General features: G+C 41.0%; 2 protein-coding genes across 4 annotated transcripts in view; one reads left to right on the forward strand and one right to left on the reverse strand.

Annotated features, from left to right (window-relative positions):
- Positions 1–244: 244 nt before the first annotated feature.
- Positions 245–4703, reverse strand: HINT1 (histidine triad nucleotide binding protein 1). Its single transcript, XM_047730579.1, has 3 exons — positions 4492–4703; positions 2314–2418; positions 245–570 (listed from the first exon to the last, which is right to left on the reverse strand). The coding sequence occupies exons 1-3, from the start codon at positions 4600–4602 to the stop codon at positions 406–408; spliced, it is 381 nt and encodes a 126-aa protein (XP_047586535.1). The 5' UTR covers positions 4603–4703; the 3' UTR covers positions 245–405.
- Positions 4704–9225: 4522 nt separating this feature from the next.
- LYRM7 (LYR motif containing 7) overlaps positions 9226–15807 on the forward strand; it is a 28088-nt gene continuing 21506 nt past the window's right edge. The window contains exon 1 of one of the 3 annotated variants that reach the window (XM_047730578.1): positions 9226–9375. In XM_047730578.1, coding sequence (XP_047586534.1) covers positions 9358–9375 — 18 coding nt within the window. In that variant the 5' untranslated portion in view covers positions 9226–9357. The other 2 variants (XM_047730576.1, XM_047730577.1) reach the window with 2 other exon arrangements.

Here is a 15807-nt window from a genome sequence, read left to right on the forward strand (position 1 = left end):
AGATTTAGATTAGAAAATCTTCTCCTGGACTAATATTTTACCCTAAAATGGTATTTCAAAGCCAAATTTGTGAAATCTTGTAATTTGTATTCAGAAACCAGTAACACGATTATAACGATGTACATATGTTTAGCCCTCCTTGAGGAGAAAAACCAAAACCTCCCAAATTATGAACTCTACCTTCATACATTCCAACAAATATATATGTATATTTTTTTAATAAATCAAATACAGGAGTCAAAGAGGCTGTAAACCATGCAACATTGTCTTTTATTATGTATGGCTTTTAAAAATTATTTCCTCAATCTCTCCATACATAGGCAAAAGGAAGTATATTGTTTAACCTACAGAACTGGGAAATATTGACCACTGCCTAGAGGAGGGAAAATCATCCCTAAAACAAGCTTAACCAGGAGGCCAATTCATCTGCCGACCTCCAAGAACATGGAGATGAACATGATAGACAGACTGTCCCCCATCTGAACCTTCATTCACCACCATTCGATAACCCTTCTTTAGGCCCAAATCAGCAGCACATTTCTTGCCAACAATCATTAAATGTCCAAGAAGCTGGAAAAGAAAAAAAGTTTCTTAAGCACAGGCAGTTTACAAATTCTTGCCATTAAATAACATACTACCAAGTTGAAATATTAAAAGGCCACCAAGTTGAAATATTAAAAGGCCATCAAGTTGAAACATATCCCTCTGGGCAAATATTTGGAAACTCTTAATACGATTACAACACAATTTATAATTAAAAAGCCATTAAGATTAGGTATTTACTCATTACTAATTCCAATAAACAAATTAGACATAAATCCTCTCAATTAAAACAATTTTAAAATCATTTTCCAAGTGGGTATTTAAATGTTCTTAATAGGGCGCCTGGGTGGCTCAGTCATTAAGCATCTGCCTTTGGCTCAGGTCATGATCCAGGGTCCAGGGATCGAGCCCCGCATCAGGCTCCCTGCTCTGCGGGAAGCCTGCTTCTCCCTCTCCCACTTCCCCTGCTTGTGTTCCTTCTCTCGCTATGTTCTCTCTGTTAAATAAAGAAATAAAATCTTTAAAAAAAAAAAAAAAAGGAATCCCAGGACTGAATCTGCTTCCTTTGCCCCTCCCCGCTCTCGTGCTCTCTCGCTCTCATTCTCAATTAATAAATAAAATCTTTTAAAAAAAAGATTTAAATGTTATTAATAAAGCAAGATTTATCTTGCTTTCTTGTACTAGAAAAGTACATCAATCAGGATAAGTTTGGTTAAGCTGGGGTAACAAACCACCCTAAAATACTGGTTTATAACAAAGATACACTTCTTGTGCTTACTACATGCTCATCACAAGTTGATTAGGCTCTAAATTCTTCTTTTTCACTTTGAAACCCAGGCTGATGGAGTAGTTTGTGTATGACCAGAGTGGCAGTGGAAAGAGAGAACTTGACAAACCAGTTGCTCATCTCTTATAGTTTTTATACAAGATGTATCACTCCTGCTTGCACTTCCGGGCCAAATCAAGTCACATGACCAGGCCTGACATCAATAAGGCAGGAAGTGTTAAAATACCCCTGAAGAAGAGAAGCCAGTATTTATAAACAATTATACCACAAGGAGTATTAGGAAAATATTTAACTGAGGCCTAGACATCTGGCAAAACCAAGTAGTGATTTTTCTTTTCTCTAATTGCATTAATAGAAAAAAATTGATAGAAAACAACAGGGCCCCTGGGTGGCTCGGTTAAGTGACTGCCTTCCGCTCAGGTCATGATCCCAGACTCCTGGGAATGAGCCATACATTAGGCTCCCTGCTCTGCAGGAAAGCCTGCTTCTCCCTCTCCCTCTGCCTGCCACTCCCCCTGCTTGTTCTCTCTCCCTCTGTCAAATAAATTTTTTTTAAAATGTAAAAAAAAAACCAAAACCAAAACAAACAAAAACACCACATCATCCCCTGTATGATGTACTGTTTCTTTATTGAGGAAAAATGAGTCTCACCAACTACTGCTTGTTAGGAACCATTTTAAGAATTGGTGATGATGGATGTTCACTTGACTATGGTGATCCTCTCATAATATACATATATCAAACCATTATGCTGTACACCTAAAGCTAACATGTTATGTGCCGACTATATCTCAATTTGAAAAAATCAAACTCTTTCTACATTGCACTGACTCCCAAAGGACTATCTGGTTTTTTCCCTCAATAATTCCCTCAGGAAAATGAAAATATGACCTCACTTTCTGGTCAAAATTTAGTCTCCCAAATTAAAAAAAAAAAAAAAAAAAAAAGGCAGGAAAATAAATTGTATTGGTAAATTTACTTACACTTTCATCATCATCTTCTGCCACAGAAATCTGGGATATATGTTTCTTGGGTATCACCAGAAAATGAGTTGGTGCTTGAGGGGAAATGTCATGGAAAGCAAGACACTAGAGAAAAGGGGAGGAAAAAAATCTGTTTTAGTGTATCATCTTATAGGCTATATTTATTCTTTCACACTAGCCCCATGGGAGGCACTGTAGTAGATGCTAGGAAACCAGAAGTGTACACAATACATGTGATCCCACGGCTATTTTCATGGAATTTAGTCTAATGAGAAGGCTGACCTTAAACAAATAAAGGTATAATTAAGATCTTACCTACATATAATAAGATCTTACCTACATGTTACAAAGGAAAAGTAAAGAGTGAAATAAATGATTTTCAAAGAAAAAAAAAAAACAACAATTTTGACTGGGGGATCACAGACAAACCACTCTGAAGTAGGGACATTTAAGTGAAATAGAAATTAAGCATGCTAATCCTTGTCTACCTTTTCAGTTTGATCTCATACAACTCTTCCTGATCAAATCACAGTGTCTTTCATCTCTCTCCAAACTCCCAGGCTTTTTTCAAAGGCCCTTCCCTCTACTGCAATGGTCCTTTCTCCCCTCAACCTCAACTTCTAACTTAACCTGACATCCATTCCTCAGCAACCAGCATATATAAGATTTCTGAAAGAAATCAGATTTCTCTCTCCACCTTCCCTATGTTAGGAGTGCTGATTGTGCAGTTTCCTGGGTTTTTTCCTTTACTGCAGTAATCAGCTTTGTAATTATGTATTTGTCTGATATTTTGAATAATACCTATTTCTTCCCATCTTACTCAACTGTTTGCCTTTTTTCTTTTGTAGAAATGAAGATAAGAAGCATTTAGACAAATTACATACCACATGAATATATTTTTATCTCTTGTGCTCTACTGAAGGTGGAGGCTGCTTATATAGGACCTTCCCAGCTAAACGGTCTCAAGACAAATTCTATTTAGTACTCCACACAAAATGCTGTATCACTTAGATTGCTTCATGCAGTCATACTCTTGGGTCTTAGGTGGTTCAAACATCAGAATTTCAATTGTCATTTATAAAAATCAAGTAAAAATACTTAAAAATATGCATTTTCTAGAACAAAAGAACTTCCCTGCTAGTAACAAAGCCATCAAAATTCACCTAAAGGAATCTAATTAAATCTCAGATAACATTTTGAATCTAAGAACGCTACTAGGAGAGTAAAAACAATGTTTCCCTTATATTCCATATTTCTTAAAATTAATTTAACAGTTCATTTGTCTAAATCGCCCAACCTCCTGCCCATCTTTATCTGAGGTCCAAACCCATAAATACAACTCGCTCAGTAAGTATTTTACACAAGATGTCACATCTCCTTGGCCCTCCTAGAACAGAATTTCACCTACGAGGAAGTCAACAAAAACGTGCTTAGTCCCCTGGCCTAAAACTGCTTCCTGCCAAATAGGAAAGCAAACTTTGCTACCGGGCGGGGCCAAGAGAAAGCAAATTCCAAAAGGCGATCCACCCCCTCCGCCAGAGTCCGCGGCCGGAAAGGGATGGGGTGTGGGGTGGGGTTGACTAGCAGGCCCTGGAGGAGGAGGACCTTTGGCCCAGCGCGTCCGCACGACCCCCCCCCCCACCACCGTCACCTCCAAGGCTGCGGGCCCCCGTCCGTCTCACACAAAGTGGAGCGGACTGGCGCCCAGGAAAGCCCAGGCCGGTAGGCTGTGCGCGGGAGATCGCGGAGATTGGGCCAGTCAGGGCGCGATCGGATTTCTCCCTGTCAGGAAGAGCGCTGGCGAGATTGTAAGATTCCTGACACGGGCGAGGTCCGAGGCAGACGCGGAGCCCGGGGGCGCCCACGCCAAGCAGCCAGCGCGTCCCCCACACGCGCCTGGACCCCGCAGTGTTGGCCCCGCAGGAGCCCGGCAGCCTGACCCACGCCCCGGGCTGATAACGCGTAACCCGAGCGCCGGCACGCGCCGGCAGGCGGCCTCGGAGCGGCCGCGGCCCTGCCCGCTGGCTGGGGGCCCGCGGCAGAGGCCCCGCGGGGCGGTCGAGTCCCTTCCCTTCGCGTCGCCGACCGATCCTTCCCCTTTCGGCCGCGGGAAAGCCGCGTGTTCAAGGGAGACTGCCCTTGCCTCAGCCCTCCAGGGAGGCCACGTCCCGTGTCTACCTGGTCATCCTCAAAAATGATTTTGGCTGGGATTTCCTTGCGAATGATCTTCCCGAAGATTGTGTCGCCACCAGGCCGCGCGGCCTGAGCCTTGGCGATCTCATCTGCCATCTCGGCCTCCCTCCCGCGCGGCCGCCCCGGGCAGAAGCTCGAGAGGAGGGAGGAGCCGGGACTGCGGGCAGAGGGCGGGCGTGCACAGCCAAGCCTGCGCGGGGACCGCTGCTCGGGCGTCCGGGCTGGCCTTGCGCGTGCGCACTGGCGATCTGCGCTCAAAGCGGAGAGAGTGCGCTGGAGCTTCCAAGAACCGCGGAGGAAACCCGGTGGAAGAGAGGTTCCTGATTGAGACTCTAGAGAGCAACGCCGAGGTCTTTTTTTTTTTTTTTTCCCTCTTTCTTTCTTTAGTGTGTCTTGGGGAGTGAAGTTACTGTATACGTCCTTCTTCACTTGCTTTATGGACCCTTGTGGGAATAATTAGATACTGTAACTTGAAGATTTGATAATCCGGGCAGTGCTGGTCGTGTTTGCTGTCTGAGACACCCTAACAATTTCTCAGCTGCAAAAGGTCTTGATTACAGTATGTAAGCTCTCCTTGTACCAGGGTTTTTCTCCCTCTAGCAGTGGTTCTCACTGCACATTAAAATCACTTGGGGAACTTTTGAAAAATCCTCTTGAACCTGGCCAAACTCTTGATGCATTAAATCAGACTCCACGGTAGGGACCCAGGCAATCCGACTTTGTAAATCTCCCTCCACTGGGCAACTAAGACTTCTTCCCGGAACTAATCCGCATAATGTAACATGCCCCACCTTAAAGGAAGAACACCTTCCTTGACATACCCCTTCATATCTTTGCTGCTTTTTAAAACTTTTATTTATTCTGTGTCTACTTTCTCATCTTTTTTTTAACTCATTTCCCTCTTGTCAATGTTGTTAAGGACCTCCACTTACAAAATTCTGTGAACATTTCCATTCCTTATCTTAGTAGACCTCTTGGCATTATTTCCTATTGTTGATCATTTCCTTCTTTCTTTTTTTTTTTTCCTTGAAGATTTTATTTATTTGACAGAGAGAGACACAGTAAGAGAGGGAACACAAGCAGGGGGAGAGGGAGAGGGAGAATCAGGCTTCCCGCCGGGCAGGGAGCCCGTGGCGGGGCTAGAACCCAGGTCCCTGGGATCATGATCTGAGCCACTCAGGCGCCCCCATTTCCTCTTTTCAATAATAGTTTTCGCGGGCGCCTGGGTGGCTCAGTGGGTTAGGCCGCTGCCTTCGGCTCAGGTCATGATCTCGGGGTCCTGGGATCGAGTCCCGCATCGGGTTCTCTGCTCAGCGGAGATCCTGCTTCCCTCTCTCTCTCTGCCTGCCTCTCCATCTACTTGTGATCTCTCTCTGTCAAATAAATAAATAAAATCTTTAAAAAAAAAAAAAATAATAGTTTTCGCTCTCGTGGTCTTGTTTCCTATACCGCTTTGAATGCTATTTCAACTTCACAGTAAGCGTCCAGTTCCAGACTTCTCAATGGGTTCCATTCTTGGCCTTCTTCTCTAGCTAACATTTAATTTCCACATGCCCTTATTAGGAAAAATTAACTATAGCTCCAGGACTATCCTATATGAGAATGTTTACTAGTTTGTCTTGTCCTGTCCTCTGCCAATGAAAATTATTGATAGTGGATCCCTTGAGTCTCAAAAGTGACTCGTTTGCTACTGTTGCTGTCAAAGACATTACTAGGACAATTGGCAAAATCTAAATAGTGCCTATCAATTAGATAGTAGCTTTGAAAGTTGTGTTAATTTTCTCAGATAACCACAGCAAAATTATCAAAATTAGTTTATCTGGGGTGGGGTCTTATAATTTAGGTTTCTAACAGGTTTCCAAGTGATGCATTTGCTGGTTGTCCTGGAATCGTACTTTGAGGCCCACTGATGTAAGAGACTCTTTTTTTTTTTTTTTTAAGAATTTAAAAAACTGAAGTATTTAGGAGTATGGGAGTGAGTATCATGTCAGCATCTCATTTTCGAACAGTAAAGAAATACAAAGAAAATGTTCATGTATAGAGAGATAGAAAAGGATAAAGTAATTGTGGTCAACTGTTAACATTTGGGGAATCCTAGTGCTGCAGCATTCTACATCTACCACAATACCATTCACCAAGTTGCACAAGTCAAAAGCCATGAAATCATCCTAACTCTTCTCTCTTATTCTTGGCAATACAGATCATGAATCCAATCATTTTTTCACCTCTTCTACTACACCACCCTAATCCAAGCCACTGTCATATTTTGCCTGGAGTACTTTGAAAGCCTCCTAGTTAAGTTCTGCTTCCATTGTAGTCAATTTGCCATTCAGCACACAAAGTGATTTTTACAAAATATAAATTATGATCTCACTCTACTGCTGGTAAGGCATTTCATCACAAAATTAATCCTTACCTTGGACTCTAGGGTTCTTTCATGATCAGGCCCATGGCTGCTTCTCCTACTTCATTTCCTTTCATTTCAACCTTATTGACCAGCTTCAACTAAACTGGATATGGTAGGCAGAAGGTGCCCATGTCCTAATCTCTGGAGCCTATGATTATGTTACTTTACATGGTAAAAGGGATTTCCAGATGTCATTAAATTAAGGATCTTCTGATGTGTGAGATTCCTGGATTGTCCAGATAGGGCAAATATAGTCATGGAGGCCTTGTAAGTGAAAGAGGGACACAGAAGAAGGAGGAGATATGATGATGGAAGGAGAGGTGACAAAGATTGAAGATCCTCTACTGTTGGCTTTTAAGATGGAAGGGACCACAAACAGGTAATGTTCTGGAAGTCAGAAGTCTGAATTTCAGTGGGCTGAAATCATGTGTTAATAGGGCTGCATTCCTTCTAGAGGCTCTAGGGAAGAACATTTCCCTTACCTTACCTTCTAGAAGCTACCTGCATTTCTTGGGTTGAGGCCCCTTCCTCTATCTTCAGAACCAGCAGCAGGGCATCTTCAAACCTCTCCCTGACTCTGCTTCCTTCTTCCACTTATAAGGATCCTTGTGATTACATTGGGCCCACCAGACAATCCATCTCAAAATTTTCCCATCTCAAAAGCCTTAATTTAATCACATCTGCAAAGTCCTTTTTGTCATATAAGGTAACATATTCAAAAATTCCTAGGATTTAAACAAGGACATCTTTGGAGGCCTTTATTCTGCCTACTTATAGCTCCATGAACTTATTTGAGGAATAAATTGGAATTCTCGTTTAGTTCTGATCTGACACTTTTGAGATGTTAACAAACCAGGACATATTCCTAGAATAACCAAAATTACTACCTCATTTATGGAACAGCTGAAAGAACCATACAGATTTATCTAAAAGAAGGGAAGCTCCAGTACTGAACTGATTTTGGCCCTGTGAGAACTTTATTTTCGAGTATTGGCAGATACGGGGTTTTGGTTAACTGAATACAGGACCCTAGTTAGCCTGAAATTATAACAATAAACTATGAATTTTCAGGAAATTGGGCAATGATTCTATGCTGGGAATGAAAATAAGTATGTTTTGGATCATTCTTAAAAAATTAGAGGGCACCATCATGCAATGTCACAAGATCATCTATTGTTTCCTATATAAAAGACAGTACCGAGTATATTTGGTTTAACTGCTTGGTTATGTTAAACATTCATCTGCAAATCTAATGAGTTATAATTTAAGAAGGCAACTATTATCTTGCTAGTCTGATGACTTGCAATATTTTTAAAATGACATAAATCACAGAGGAGGAAAAAACTCTTTAACATCTTTTGCTTCAAATCGTTCATTCCTACTAAAAAGAAATTTTACCTGAAAATTAACCTGAAAGGCTGTGACATAGGGAAGGCAAACAACGATTATGCGATGAGGGAAAGGTTGAGATTTTTCTTGAAGTTTACAAGGTCCTAAATTAAAATGTACTTAAATAACATTTCTGTCTGCTTGACCAGCAAAACCAAAGAGTAGGGTAAGGTGAGTGAGCCGGATGTGCAGAGGGTAAGACTAGGTCGGGCATAGGGATTTGTGTCCCAGACCTTTATTTACCAGCCTAATGTTTGTTTTGTTTTGTTTTAAGAATCATTTATTTTAGAGAAAGTGTGCAGGGGAGCACCTGAGCAGGGGGGGCAGAGGGAGAGGGATGAAAGAAAATACTCAGCTGAGGGTGGAGCAGAAGGGAGGGGAGAGGTTCGATCTCACTACCCAGAGATCAAGACCTAAGCTGAAATCAAGGGTTGTCAGTGTAACAGAGTCACAAGGCACCCCCTCTAGCCTGTGGTCTTGAGCAAAGTAACTCTGCCTCGCCTTTTCTGGGAATTAATTGAGAGAATGTACAAATAGCGCTTTGGGAAGCCAGAATTCCTATCAACAGCCCCTATATTTGTTAGGACTTGGCTCTTACGCACTTTCACAAGGAGACAGTCGCGATTGGGAATCATTAACATAAAGGTTCTTTATTACATAACCCCAACGTCCAAGCAAGAAGTAATAACGTAGAGAACATCGAAGCCATCCCATAAATAACCCACCCTCCGCCACCTCACTGTCTCAGAAGAGACCGGAAGTGACTTTGCCCCCAACTAACATGGCGTCCAGGTAATTTCCGTTCTCCTCCTCTCTGGTATTTGGGCTCAGCAGCTTCTCCCGGTCGTAACCCGGCTGCAGCCACTTAGCAATCTTGTCTCCAGTGTCTCACTGTGGAAGGCGGGGCTACAAAGGGGAATCTGAGCGGTGATTGGTTGCGTCACATTAGGAACGTGACTTTGGGGAGTTGGATAGTCCACCCGGGCAGTGATTGGCTGCCGAGAGGCGGGGGCGACTCGATCGCGGGAGCTGTGTGCGCCGCGGTGAGGAGAGACATGGGTCAGGCGACCAAGGTGACAGGGCTCAGGGAGGGTTTGGGTTTGTTGCCTACGGGGAGGGAAAACGAGCTGCCTTTTGCAGGTTGTCTGGAATTTCAGTATAGGTGTGGGTTCAGAACCCTTCACGGAGCTCGTGAACTTTGCCCCTGAGGAGCCCAGTGACCACCTGCGAAGGACTGTGGAGGATTTGTGCTGGTGCGAGGAGGGAGGGTCGCACCGTGTTTCCCCCACTCCTCTCATGGGGTACCAAAGTGTTTGTTCGTACATCATGCAAGTTTCTGCCCCCGTTTCATCCCCACACCGAATGTTTGAGGAACCTTTTTCCACATCGTTGAGAGGTAGACGAGATGCCAAAGGCAGCTCTGACTGGAACCATCTACTGAGTGAAAGATCCGACGAGGTGGAGTTTAGTCAGGTAACCGGAAGGTACCCCCAAAGTATGGCAGCCAAAGAAGCTGAATCGTGGCGGAATCCCTTGCCAAAAGTCAACACCAACGGAGACAGAGCAGGGACCCATGAGACCTGAATGCTCGGAATAAGCTTGGGAGGTGATGGTCCCGCCGGGTGCTTCCCTGAGGACCTGGTGTCCGATTGATTTCTTGTCAAACTGATGCACGTTCCTGGCTGGCGCACACTTCTTAGGGGCTAGCCATCCCTAGTCTCTGTCACTGGCTGCAGTATAAGCATGGAAGCGGGGAAACGGCCTGTTAAGTAGAGTGAGGAAAAGCAGTGTTTGTGATTGGTCAGTAATAAGGCACCACCAAGTGGTGCCTCCTGTACGACTGACTTTGGTGTTCTAAGTACATTTTAGTATATGTCAAAGCATCAGTAGAAACAATTGTAAAGAGTTATTCAGCTAATTTATTGAGTATCTATAATAGCTATCAGTAATACCTTACAGCCAACATTTAGCCTGAACTGTCTAGGCATAGTGGATGCAACGATAAGCAGACCACCTTTGTCGTCATAAAGAAATTTAGCAGGGAGGGGATTTTGAATTGAAAATACAGTGTATTTTGTGAGCTTATAGCTGGGATTTGGAGGGATGCAAAAAAAAAAAATAATATCTTGGGATGTCTGGGTCGCTGAGTCAGTTGAGCATCCTGCTTTTATCTCAGCTTAGGCCTTGATGTCAGTATGTTGAGTTAGAACCCTGTGGTTGGGCTCCACACTGGGCATGAAGCCTATTTTAAAAAAAAAAAAAAAAAAGTCTTTCATAGAATTGAAAGTTAAGACCTGAAGTTTGATTAGAAATTAGCTAGAAGAGGGTGCCTGGATGGCTCGGTTGGTTAAGCCGCTGCCATCTGCTCAGGTCATGATCCCAGGGTCCTGGATTTGAGTGCTACATCGCAGTCCCCTGGCTCTGCAGGGAGCCTGCTTCTTCTCCCTCTCTCTGCCACTCCCACTGCTTGTGCATGCCCGCGCTCTCTCTGAAATAAATAAATAAAATATTTTAAAAAGAAAAAATAAACTAGCTAGAAGAAGAGAGGAAAAGAATATTTCAGAAAGGAAAAAGTATATGGAAAGTCCTTGAAGTGGGATGTTGCTTGGAAAACTTGAATTCAAAAGTAATTAAATAAGATTTATTCCAGAAACACTTTTGGGGAGCCCTACTATGTATAGAAGATACTTATGGTAAGTGTAAAGGACACATAACCTTTGAGGAGGTATGGGACCACAGCAAATATGTATTTGATTCACATACTATGCAGTAAATGCCCAATGCTGTGGATGTACTCAGGAAGGGCATGTAACCCAGACTTAGAAGAGATAGAAAAGTAATAACTATCTAAAGTGAAACCTAATTCAGAAATTTTCCCATACACCCCTAATATTAACCCATTATGTAAGAAAATTGAGTCAAAAAGCCTGAGTAACTTGTCTGTGCTTACAATGAGTGGCAGTGTCCTGTTCCAACTGATCTGTAGAGAATCAGCTTTCCAAATGCATTACCTAAATTATCCAATTAGTATAAGTAAATGAGGAAGAGAAGATAATCTGTGACCTTTCTGCATTTAATAAAAATTTATTAACTCCAAGGTGATTTTAGCTCTTATAGCTCCAAGACAGTATTGATGACATTTTCTTTTTCTTATACTAGTTCTCTTGTTTTAAGTTTTTATTTAAATGCCAGTTAACCTATAGTGTAATATTAGTTTCAGGTGTATACTATAGTGATTCAACACTTCCATACAACACCTGCAATCCTTAATCCCTATCACCTATTTAATTCATCCCCACTCTGGTAACCATTAGTTTGTTCCTTATAGTTGAAGAGTCTCTTTCTTAGTTTGCTTCTCCCTTTTTTTCCCCCCTTTCCTAATTTTTTTGCTTCTTAAATCCCACATATGAGTGAAATCATATGGTATTTGTCTTTCTCTGTTTTAGTTTGCTTAGCATAATACTTTCTGGCTCCATCCACATCATTGCAAATGGCAAGATTTCATTCTTTTTATGGCTGAGCAATACTCCATTGTATATTTATGTCACTTATTTATCCATTCATCAGTCAATGGACATTTGAGCTGTTTCCCTAATTTCGCTATTGTGAGTAATTTTGCTGTAAACATCAGGATGCATATAACCCTTTGAATTAATATTTTTGTATTCTGTGGGTAAATACCTAGTATTGCAGTTGCTGGATCATAGGATAATTCTATTTTTAACTTTTTGAGGAACCTCCACACTGTTTTCCAGAGTGGCTATACCACTTTGCATTCCCACCAGCAGTGCAAGAGGGTTCCTCTTCCACATCCTCACCAATATCTATTATTTCTTGTGTTTTTGAGTTTAGCCATTCTGATAGGTATGAGGTGGTATCTCTTGTAGTTTTGATTTGCATTTCTCTGATGAGTAATGTTGAGCGTCTTTTCATGTGTTTGTTGCCTATCTGTATATCTTCTTTGGAAAGATGTCTATTCATGTCGTCTACCCTTTTTTTAACTGGATTATTCATTTTATGGGTGTTGAGTTTTATAAGTTCTTTGTATATTTTGAGTACTACACCTTTATCAGATATGTCATTTGCAAATATCTTCTTCCATTCTGTAGGCTGCCTTTTAGTTTTGTTGATTGTTTCCTTTGCTGTGCAAAAGCTTTTGTGATGTACTCCCAATTGTTTAATTATACTTTTGTTTCCCTTGACTCAGGAGACATATCTAGAAGTTGCTACAGCTAATGTAAAAGAGGTGACTGCCTCTGTTCTCTTCTAGGATTTTCATGGTATCGTGTTTCATATTAAGGTCCTTAATCCATTTTGAATTTATTTTTGTGTACACTAGTTCTTAAATTAGGGATGCTGGCTGTTTTGTTAATGAAATTACTTTTTTCCCTGGAGAAACACGTAAAATGATTAGATTTACTTAACTTTAAACTTTGCTTTTAATTCCATGTAACTTGTCTTCTACCACTCTTGTAATATTAATATGATATTCTATTACCTTTGAAGTCCATATTTCTACAATCTTTTCAAGGCAGTCTCAAAATTCTTTCAGTCTCTACACATTTCAATTCCAAAGCCACTTCCATATTTTTGGGTACTCATTATAGCAGTACCCCACTTCCGAATACTAACATCTATATTAGTTTCCTATGGCTGTTGTAACAATGTACCACAAACTAGGTGGCTTAAAGCAAAAGAAAGATATTGTCTCCACAATTCTGGAGCTAGAAGTCTGAAAGGAAGGTGCCAGCAGGGCCATGCTTCCTCTGAAACTAGGTAGAATCTTTACTTCTATTTGATGTATTGATGCTAGCTATCAATCCTTGATGTTCATTGGCTTGTTGGCTTACTCTTGGATCACTCTGATCTCTGCCTCCATCTTCACATGGCATTCGGTGTGTCTCTGTTCACATGGCATTTCCTCCTCCTTTTAAGGATACCAGTCATATTGTATTATAGCCCACTTTAATGACCTCATCTTAACTTAATTCATCTGCAAAGACCCTATTTCCAAATAAAGTCGCATTTTACAAGTACTAGGAATTAAGACTTAAGTATGTCCTTTGGAGGAACACAATTCAAGCTATAACACTATGGATCTACCACATTTTATTTACGTGTTTATGAATTGATAGAAGTTTGAGTCATTTCTCCTTTTTGACTGTTGTGAATAGTGCTGCCATGATCGTTTATGTCCAAGTTTTTGTGTAAATCTGTTTTCATTTCTGTCGGCTATGTATCTAAGTGTCAAATTGCTAGATCAGGTGATAACATTATGTTTAACTTTTTGAGCAACTGGCAAACTGTTTTCCAAACAAATTAAAACATTTTACATTCCCACCAGTAGTGTATAAGAGTTTCAGTATCCCCCACGTTCTTGCCAATACTCCTTTCTGATTTTCTTTTTCGTTACAGCCATTCTGCTTGGCTTAAGTGTACTTCACTGAGATTTAGATTTCTATTTCCCAGATGCCAAATCATATTGAGCGTCTTTTTATGGCCTCGATGACCATTTGTCTATCTTTAGAGAAATGTCTATTGAAATCCTTTTTCTATGTTTTTATTGTAGAGTTTTAAAAGTTCTTTAAATGTTCCAGATAACAGCCCCTTACCACATAATATGGTTTGGAAATATTTTCTTCTGGTTAGGGCTTGTCTTTTCTCTCTTCTGATGATGTCTTTTCCCTTTCTCTTTCTAAAGCAATTTTTTTTTTAAGTTTTCATGAAGCTGATAAATGTGTAAGGTTTAAAATATCGAAGTGTTATAAACAGAAACCAATAGGTGTGTACTTCCTTCTACATACTCTGAATTCTGCTCCCCGGGGATAAGTGCTTTTAATCATTTTAGCTATTCTTACATTTACCTCCCTGTTTCTAAAGAATATATTTAAACTGCTATTCATTTTTTTTTCTTTTGAGAGATACTGTTTACTGACTTTTAACAATACAAGTTGATGACTGAGCTCCCCATTTATAACTTAGTCCTCTCATTTACAAATTTTGGTGAATTAGTTTTCATTTTTTTTAAGTTACTGTGACTGTATAAAATTGTCCACAGCGGAGTCTTCTAATATATGATTACATTGCTTTTCTTTTCTAATTGTGTTTTTCTTGAAATTAATAACAGTGTTTTTATCATTGGTTAGTTTCCTACTTACCTGTTCCCAAAATCAGTTATCAGTTTGATTTTTTCCTGAGAACATTTTTTCTGGAGTAGTTCAAACTTCTGCTGTAGTCTAGACTAGTTGCTTTGTGGGCCGGCCACACAGATGCTGACCTGTATTTGTCCTTCACCTTCTTTGTGTTGGTTCACCCTTCTCACTGGTTCCCATGTTTTTCTTTTATAGTTCATTCCCTTGTTGTGGAGCACACTCTTTTATAGCTTTACAAGGAAGGATATGGCAGATAAGATACGTTGTATTTTCAAAGTATCTCTTTCCCTTTGCAGTTAAATGATAATCTGGCTATGTATGGTATTCTTTTTTGTTTTTTTTTTAAGATTTTATTTATTTATTTGACAGAGATCACAGGTAGACAGAGAGGCAGGCAGAGAGAGAGAGGAGGAAGCAGGCTCCCCATTGAGCAGAGAGCATGCAGGGCTCAAATCCCAGGACCCCAGTATCACGACCTGAGCCGAAGCAGAGGCTTTAACTCACTGAGCCACCCAGGTGCCCCTATGTATGGTATTCTAAGCTGGACTTTTATTTTTTATTTTTTTCGGTGGGCAGCAAAGTTCATTAAGTGATAGTAAAGTGATAGTACAAAGCTCCTAAAAAGGGAGGGGACCGGAGAGAATTGCTCTGGACATTTTTTTTTTTAACTTGAAAATCTTACACCATTGTCTTCTCACAGTAATACTGTTTAGAAGTCAGGTGTCATTCTGATTTTCTATCCTTTTTATGTGAACTGTTTATCTTTGAAATTTTTTTTATTAGCATTGTTCTGAACCTATATCATGATGTACTATGGTATGGGTTTTGTGTTGGGCACTTGGAGCTTTTTCAATCAAGTAACTGATTAACCTTACTTGGTGACATTTTCTTAATTTTTCCCCTTTTTAATTTGTCTGTTTTCTCTGCCCTTTTTTTAAAGATTTATTTGTTTGAGAGAGAGCGATGAAGAGAGGTTGAGAGAGAATCTTAAGCAGGCTCCACACCAAGTGCAGAGGCTGATGCAGGGCTCCGTCCCAGGGCCCTGAGATCATGACCTGAGCCAAAATTAATAGTCAGACACTTAACCAACTAAGGGACCCAGGTGCCCCTCTGTTCTTTCTTGTTGGAAATCCTGGGTTTTTTGTTTTTGATTTTGTTTTTTAAAGATTATATTTATTTATTTGACAGACAGAGACCACAAGTAGGCAGAGAGGCAGGCAGAGAGAGAGGAGGAAGGAGGCTCCCTGCTGAGGAGAGAGCCTGATGCGGGGGCTCAATCCCAGAACCCTGAGATCATGACCCGAGCCGAAGGCAGAGGCTTTAACCCACTGAGCCACCCAGGCACCCCTGGAA

This window comes from Lutra lutra, chromosome 5 (genome assembly GCF_902655055.1).
Source record: "Lutra lutra chromosome 5, mLutLut1.2, whole genome shotgun sequence".
Lineage (NCBI taxonomy): Eukaryota > Metazoa > Chordata > Mammalia > Carnivora > Mustelidae > Lutra > Lutra lutra.